The 8,720-nt window shown below is 33.8% G+C and overlaps 1 protein-coding gene and 1 long non-coding RNA gene across 2 annotated transcripts; both read left to right on the top strand.

Moving 5' to 3' along the window:
- Positions 1-3,339: 3,339 nt before the first annotated feature.
- On the top strand, positions 3,340-6,432 carry LOC129005514 (uncharacterized). Its single transcript, XM_054434423.1, has 4 exons — positions 3,340-3,714; positions 5,240-5,398; positions 5,806-5,934; positions 6,397-6,432. The coding sequence occupies exons 1-4, from the start codon at positions 3,421-3,423 to the stop codon at positions 6,430-6,432; spliced, it is 618 nt and encodes a 205-aa protein (XP_054290398.1). The 5' UTR covers positions 3,340-3,420.
- Positions 5,890-6,841, top strand: LOC129005512 (uncharacterized). The gene is made up of 2 exons (XR_008491832.1): positions 5,890-5,959; positions 6,714-6,841. It is a non-coding gene; the product is annotated as an uncharacterized LOC129005512 (long non-coding RNA).
- The last annotated feature ends 1,879 nt before the right edge of the window (positions 6,842-8,720 follow it).

Below are 8,720 nucleotides of genomic sequence, written 5' to 3'. Positions count from 1 at the left end.
GGATCCAAACTGTTGAGTTTTAGAAGGTTCTAATAAATGCTGATGCAATAGTTAGAATTCCAAAATGTATGCTTTAACTGTAAAAATGGAGAATTATAAGACTACGCTGCTTATCAGGTCTAAAAGATTAAAGACACATCACTCTCTCATTCTGTCTCCTAGACACCTACCTATCTGGTGGATAGTGGTGGAACCAGTTACTTATGTATGTAGAAAGTAGTCAGTGTTTTGGACAATGATATCTCAATAATTGTGGATCTATTGTGTAGTAAGGTTGAACATCTCAACAGTTGTTGTTGCTACCATTATCAAGGCATGTGACTTAGTCAAGTTGATAATGGGAATTAGAAAGATGCGGTGAATTCGGCTGCCAACAAGCTATTTCCAAGCAATAAAGTTTAAAGCTAAAAGGTGATAGGCCAACAACTATACTGATAACGAAAATCTTGGTAGCCAAGTTGATCGTAACATAGCAACTAAAAAATCCCGATTCGTATTTCAATAACATGTTAACTCCTAACTTCATAGTGGGGAGCGAGCTGGTCTAGTGGTAGAGCGCGGCGGCTTTTGTCTCCGAGATCCCGGGTTCCAATCCCACAAATCACCAAATGATTTATATCCCAGTGGTTTAAAACGGTTTAAAGCCCTCGAAAAAAGAATGGGCAAACAATGCTCCTAGGTGTCGAAAAATCCTCAATACACAAAATTCTTCAATTACCGTCGAAAAAAACAGACCAGTGTATATTTACCTTAACACACAACCACACCACAGACAATATAATACTTTTACACCATCAGTAGATTTGCTATCCATATGGCTAAGCTGAAGCCAGTGTTGTGATTAGTTCCGTCCGGTGCCGCTAAGAGCGTGTTTTGGTTTACAATTTGTTTCTTGGTTATTGTTAATATTAAAACCAAATACTCGTTGAACCAAATAAAACGATTTAATTATAAACAACAGTTCGTCCCCTAACTATAAATATAACTAAACAGTAAAGCACCAGCTAAAGAAATATACAATAAAATAATAAAAACAAACCTTTGTCGACACTAGCGTCCAGTGTTACCAAGACGAACTAGACACAAACACGAGCTTAAAACTGTATAATGGGATGAGAAGTCTACTTGTGATGGTTAGTCTATGGTTGTAGCCAGTTTTAAATGAACATAGCTTTAGTTTGAATGAAGCAACGACAGAGTGCGAACTTCAGCCAGTAGCACACTCTGTGAGGTGAGAAATTCGATTACATTATCTTAATAAATAACTATACAGCTGGTTCAAAATGTGTGGTGTCTACTCCAGCATTAGAAGTATGGTACATCACAACATAATGATTGTGAAGTAGACCAACGTAGACTACTTCCTCATCCTTCCTCATCTCTAATGCACTGGGAGCGCAACGCAGTGCAGTGAGACTGTTTCCGTAGTTTTGTTACTAACTGAGATCGTTATCATTGAGATGCCAACACTTGGAAACGCAAACATCGCATTAAAAGTTCGTTAAATCTTATTATGACATAAATTTTTGCAGAATTTATGTTGATGGTTACTTTTACCTACGGCCGTTTTTTAAATAGCCGTTTCAGTTCAGTTCTTAGAATTAAAAAGTTTCACATAACAGCATGATAGTTTTACTTAACAACACGGGTAACGGATCATCAATGAGGTTCAAGGATTGAGAGAGAAGAAGTAAAATTGTAATGCTTCGAACTTCAGCTAATCAGCTGTTAAACCAATTCAATTGTTAACGATTGGTGCAAATTAGGGATTGGTACAATGAGTCGTTGCATCAGTGTCAGTGGCAATGAGAGGTTATAAACGAGAACATAATCTATCTTAGAAGTTTTGAGTAGTGATTATTAGTAATTAATTAAAAACTAGTCGTAGGTAAATTAGCGCACGCAACTCGCGTAAATATTGTTAACACACTCGTAGAAGTTTTTAAGGCACGTCGGCACTAGCCAAGGCTGTACCTTAAATGTTCTACCAGAGGTGGCTGTGGTTCTACTCGTGTCCACACCATCTTTACGCGATCTTTGCGTAAACATTAACATTTATTGAATAAGCCCGTGTCTAAGAGCCGTTTTTAAGTTTTTAGTACATGGTAATTGTGATTCGTATTTATGCATGTTTCTTACTGTCTTGAGTGAGGTTAATGGGTGTATCTCACAATTTTACTCACAAGTCATATAAACTTGAATGTGCAAGATCAGCTTCCGGCGACCCTCTGGATTGTCCTGTGCATACTGCTTATTTCTCTTGTTTAAGTTTATCTACAGTTTACACCCGCTGCTCGCACATAGTCCGACAGTTTAATACGTATGTTCGTGTGTGATCCCTTTCAATATCACATGTAGACTATCAGACATTTTTTACCAATAAGTTATAATGATATGTGCAAGAAATTACGTTTTCTCAACAATAATATTGCAAAAAGTAGTCAGAGTAAGTAGTGCTGGATTTTGATAAAACTATAGGTACCTACAAAAATATAAAAATATCCTAGGTTTATTTTGTTAATTTGTTATTAGTCCGTTATTTAAGAGAAATGACGGTACCTATTTTTTTTTCTTTTTTAAGGCTGTTAATTACAACAATGTAACCCAAATTCGTTTGGTTATGCCATACCATAACGTATGCTCTCCTGTGCGAGAATTTTGTTTGAAGGTTCGCTAGTTTGTATATTTTTACCGAAATCAAGATTCAATGTTTAAACAAAGTGTATTACACGATTTTGTTAACTCCTTCTGATACTGAGTCCAAATATCGTTGCCAAACTTATTACAATAATACAGGGGAAAATCGTATAGACTTACGCGTAGGGAGGGCTTCATTTAAAATTGGTAATTAAGACAAATAACCAGAGGAGGCTATACTAATAATCAAAACATAAATCAATAATATTTAAAAAAAATTTAATCTCCTAATCAAAATAGTAGTGTAAAATATTTATGCTGAGTAAAACCAAAACCATTACGTTCTATCATTGACTAACCAACAATTAGGGAGTATGTTTAATCTATAACAAGTTACTATCATTGATCATACATCTCCACAAGAGCAGATCTATAGTCAATGATACTACTCAGAACATGCATAGACAGCAAAGAATCTTCCTAGCTATGAACTATGAAGATTGTATGCTCAAAAAGTAATACCATAGATTAAGCATAGGCCTATTCCATTCCCTTTGTTTAACCTTAATCTAACAATTAAAATCAGTGATCTTACTGTTTTAAGTGTTTACGCTTTTTTGCTGATTGTATACACGAACAATTTATTTATTACTTAACATGTGATCAAGCTCGCAGTGAATTGTTTCTACAGTGATGTCCAACAATGACTTTTAAATACAAAGTTTGGTTATGCTATGTAATAATTTTGATAATCTAAATCTTGGAAGTTGGAGGTAAATTAAAATGTTAATTCTAGGAAGCAACCTCATAATGTCGACGACATTTTTATTATTGCTTTTTGTTGCTTTAACATCCGCGGGAAAGGACGGTTTAAAATCTGAAAATGATACAGCAGATGCGAGTGTGGTCAATGATAAACAAACGAAGAGAGATACGAAACAGAAACACGCCGAATTACTTCAAGTTCCTCGAGATGCGTCATACTTCTTCGATGATCCTGAACCTTTCAATGATAATACCAATGTAAAAGACACTAAACAGGATGAAGTAAGACCAGCTCGTGCAATCCTTCCACAGGTAGCCTAAACTTGACTAAATTTTTTCCCCAATATTTGATGGTTGGGATAGCCTGGGTCAAGCTGTCCTTGATCATTGGGCTTTTAATATTTGGCCCCGTCTAATGAAACAGCTAGGTAGGCATACACTTAAGGAACAAAGCTACACAAAGCATTTAGGGATCCCACTCCGTACTCCGAAGCTCTTGAGTTAAAGTTGAGTTCAAACTAAGTACATTATGCCTTAAGCTCAAAGTAAAGTAGGGCAGTACTGTTTATCCTAATTTACCTAAATCTGAATTACCATAGTAATGTTACCATTATGCAATGTTTTGAGGGGGTTTCTGGAATCTGGATATGGTTTTAAACATACTTCTTGTTGGCAGTTTGCAGAGGTTATTGGAAAAGCGAGCTGGTCTGAGCTAGAAGGAACTGGTAGGTCCGGGATTCAAATCCCGCCAATCGCCAATTTTACTTCTAGTTATGTTATAATGACGACACCACCATTTAATAAGTTATAGTTCCTAAGTTATGCTTATTATTAGGATATTTAGCAGTTGAATTTAGAATTAGGCCTAGATGCACAATACCGGTACTCTCCCTGTTATGTTTTGTGCACAACAGCACATCCAGGCTTAGCATCAGTAATTGCAGTACAATCTTGAAAATTATCATCTGCAAGATAGCCTCTACTAAACAATAAAAAAAATATTAAAAAATGCAGTGATTTTAGCGAATTTCCCATATAGGGAATAAGCTATTACCGTAGTACTCATGGTAAGACCTGGACGCGGGACCGATTTTTTTTTCGTTTTGAGGTCCCTAGAGGCCAAAAACACCATCCGTTCAAATTCATATATATATATATATATATATTTATATATATATGTGTCCGTCAGCACGATAACTCGAGCAAAAATGATCCGATTTTGATGAAATTTGGTACAAACGTGTAAACCTACGTTTATTCGAACGAGTTCGCGATCCAGCATGATCGGACCATGGGAACGGGTGTTTACGGGGGGTTTTATGGGGTAAAAATAGGTTTTTCCCATTTTTGACCCAAAAAACATAAAATTTAGCAATTTATTTCCAAACCATTTTGTAGAGCTTCAAAAAACAAATAATTTAGTATATTGAAGCGTTATTATGCGCTTAATGGTTACGGAGAAAATTCCAAAAAATTGTAAATTTAAAATTCCCATGTTATTCTTATGGAGAATGAGTAAACTGTTGTAGTTTGCTTGTTTATGAACATATTTTGATCAAATTTGGAAAATGTTTTTATTTCTTACTAACTATTAACATTTTACAAAAAAAAACAGTTTTACCCTCCCTGATGCAGCAAACCTAAGTACTTGTTAAACTAATTCTATTTTTAAATCGGGAATAAATGTTATATTTTTAAGTAGACATTTCAGTGTAAATCCAATCAGTCAAATGGAAATTCGCTTAGTCTGCAGGTTTGCTGCGGCGGGGGTATTGTTTCCATTGTAACATATTATCCATTATTTAATTTTAACTGTTTTCACTCAAATGAAAACAAGGTAAAGAACAGTGGAAAGAAGGGAATGATAGAGGCTGAAGAGGAGGAAGAGGATGATAAAGTGGAAGAAGAGGAGAAAAGTGAAGGAGATTATGAAGAGAATGAAGACATAGAGCCTGATTGCCTCCCCACCACAGAATCTTGTACTTCTTCTACTGAGGTACCTATGTTAATTAACCTGTAAATTGGGTAGAGAAACTCATTTTGAAAGTATATATTTAGTAAAATTGTATTATTTTTATTTTTATGCCTAATTTCAGAAATTTGTCAACCTAAATGATCACCATGAAAGCACATTAAGCATGTAGCCTAATATTATTTTTTAGAAAGAAAACTCATAAAATAAATGTTAATCCTTAAACAACTATACCAACTACCTACATGATTTCCCCCCTCCAAGTTTACACCAACTGTGTAGCATTGGTTACCTAGGTACTAACACTGAATGGTGAAAGTGTGACAGTCAGATCAACTTAAATATTGTCGTTATGGGATTTCCATTCTTCAAGTGTACAACCATCAGATCCAAGTATATCAACCTATCTCATTCATATCTTGTCATTACAGTGTACAACTCCCAGCACAGAATGTTCCACCACTAAGCATCAGTGCACAACTACATGTGGAACAACAACCCCCTCTAAGTGTACAACTACCCCCTCTTGGTCCAAGTGTATGAAAACTGAAGAGACCCACGTGTGTTCTAAAATCTGTGCTAAAGGTAAACTGACATTTCCACTCATGCTAAATACCCAAGTAAAGTTAGGAATTGTACTGGTCTACAGGGGTTGTCCTTAAATTTATGTCTCCCATTTCCCATTCAGATGGTCAGTTTGAACATAGTGGCACACATTAAAGAGTAACTTGGACACTTTTTACTCTGTTGTAGTTGTCAAGTAATGATGTGTGCAAAAGCTTCAGCTAAGTATGAATCACATTCTGTTAGCGAGTTTCTGTGGAAGGAGGTAAATCCTTCAATCCCAACAGGAATCTGTTGACAGTTGTGCATTAAGAAAAGTGTTAGAAAAATTGTTCTAAAGTAGCTTGGGGAGTTTATAGAGGCCATATATAAATATATAGACCTCAAAATTAGCAACAGGTGTCCATCAGTTTGCTTGCAGTTTGGCGTAGCTAAAGATTTACCATTGTCCTTTGCAGACAGAGTACTTTGTCAACTATCCAGCCATCTCTTGATCTAGACTCCTCTTAATCTTTATGCACATTTTCTGAACTGACACATTTAAGTTATATCTTCAATTATTTTTAATTTACAATGGCAAATTACTCATAACAATATCTTGTATATTTAGGCCTACTACAAAAAAGTGAACATCTGAAAGTTTATTTAAATTATTAATCACTTACCTAGATTGATGTGTTTATTATTTATGTTTTTATTTACAATTTATAATAAACCACATAAAATGTTTAGAAGGGTTATTTGTGGATCCTACTTTAAAATGTAATTCTTTTAGGGAATCATAAGCAAGCTCGTTATCCGCTACCTGAGAAAACCAAAAGCTGGGATTCAGAAGGGAAAAGGACAAAGAAAAAATTCCATACAAAAATCAACCATGATAATAATAATTAAGTTTTAACCTAATTAATATGAGTTTTTTGTTTTAGTTTGTTGAATAGTACTTTCCAGTTAGAGGGAACATTCATTATTATCGATGATTTTTTTTATGTATCGATATTTTTGTTTTCCTTTACAATCCACATTCCTTCTTCTGTTTTAGATTTTAATCACTTAATATCTTCAAATGCATTTAGATTGCAAATTAACAACTGCTTGTTTAGACAAAAATAATATATGGATTTGAATTAAGAAATGAAACGGTTTTAAACTAACCTAACATAACTAACCAAACTTGCTGTAGGTCAACCATTTCAAAATTCTGCTTGATTACAGAAAAGGCATGTGGGAAATATCAAATGGAATTTTGAAACGTTACACCAAGTTTGGTTAGTTTTGTTAGGTTAGTTTAGAACAGTTTCATTAAAATATTTGTTATTTTAATTGTTTGTTGATATTGAACAATATTTATTTATCCTAGTTGTCATGTCAGCTGATATGTTTCAATTCGTTAATATCAATATATTGGGTCGAAAAATAAAATATTGATATATAAAAAAAATCATAAATAATATGAAACTTATCAGCCAATGAAAACCAAATTTTAGTTTATTGATTTGTTTCTTTAACACTTAAGAAAATTAAATCATCTGAGTCAAGTACGTTTTAGCGAATTTCCCATATAGGGAATAAGCTATTACCGTAGTACTCATGGTAAGACCTGGACGCGGGACCGATTTCTTTTTTCGTTTTGAGGTCCCTAGAGGCCAAAAACACCATCCGTTCAAATTCATATATATATATATATATATATGTGTCCGTCAGCACGATAACTCGAGCAAAAATGATCCGATTTTGATGAAATTTGGTACAAACGTGTAAACGTACGTTTATTCGAACGAGTTCGCGATCCAGCATGATCGGACCATGGGAACGGGGGTTTACGGGGGGTTTTATGGGGTAAAAATAGGTTTTTTCCCATTTTTGACCCAAAAAACAAAAAATTTAACAATTTCTTTCCAAACCATTTTGTAGAGCTTAAAAAAACAAATAACTTAGTATATTGAAGCGTTATTATGCGCCTAATTGTTACGGAGAAAATTCCAAAAAATTTAAATTTAAAATTCCCATGTTATTCTTATGGAGAATAAGTAAACTGTTGTAGTTTGCTTGTTTGTGAACATATTTTGATCAAATTTGGAAAATGTTTTTATTTCTTACGAAACTATTCACATTAAAAAAAAAAACAGTTTTACCCTCCCTGATGCAGCAAACCTAAGTACTTGTTAAACTAATTCTATTTAAATCAAGAATAAATGTTATATTTTTAAGTAGACATTTCAGTGTAAATCCAATCAGTCAAATGGAAATTCGCTTAGTCTGCAGGTTTGCTGCGGCGGGGGTATTTTTCTGTTATGATTGTAAAAAAAAATCCTTCATAAAATAATGTTACTGTTGAGAGTTATATTATAATGAGAAATGTTATTATTTTACAAAGGCTAACAAGTAACACGTTTTTTAACAAACTTGTTAAAAATGAACACTTATTAACACCTATTATTACTTGTGTAATGATTTTTTTTTTAAATGTGGTTGTTTTGCTGGTTTTATCATAAATTTCAGTCATCTTTATATTTTAGTGACAAAGAATCATGGGTTTGGGCCATTGCTATCTAATCGAGCTACAATGCTCATGCTTTAAATGGTTTCTAAGAAATAATGGTCTAATTGCTAGTCTCTTAAGGAATGTTAGAAAACAAATCAAAAACTAAATTAAATTAATCGTTAAAAAAATATAGTTCAAGAACTGTTTAAGTTAAGTTTTTAAAGTTTAAAAGTAAAACTGGATGAAAAAATACCTAAATATTGACTGAATCTGTTCCCTAAAATGGACAAGGGAGTAATT

The sequence above is a fragment of the Macrosteles quadrilineatus genome, unplaced genomic scaffold (genome assembly GCF_028750875.1).
Source record: "Macrosteles quadrilineatus isolate MER2022 unplaced genomic scaffold, UCM_ALF_1.0 Scaffold_22__1_contigs__length_1958994, whole genome shotgun sequence".
Lineage (NCBI taxonomy): Eukaryota > Metazoa > Arthropoda > Insecta > Hemiptera > Cicadellidae > Macrosteles > Macrosteles quadrilineatus.
This window is presented reverse-complemented; position numbering and strand designations above follow the sequence as displayed.

Excerpts from the sequence above, each read along its gene's own strand:
- LOC129005514 (XM_054434423.1), top strand. The coding sequence starts at position 3,421 with ATGTTAATTCTAGGAAGCAACCTCATAATGTCGACGACATTTTTATTA. Across the intron at positions 5,399-5,805 it reads CTTGTACTTCTTCTACTGAG|TGTACAACTCCCAGCACAGA; the intron begins GTACCTATGTTA and ends TTGTCATTACAG. Across the intron at positions 5,935-6,396 it reads TGAAAACTGAAGAGACCCAC|ACAGAGTACTTTGTCAACTA; the intron begins GTGTGTTCTAAA and ends TGTCCTTTGCAG.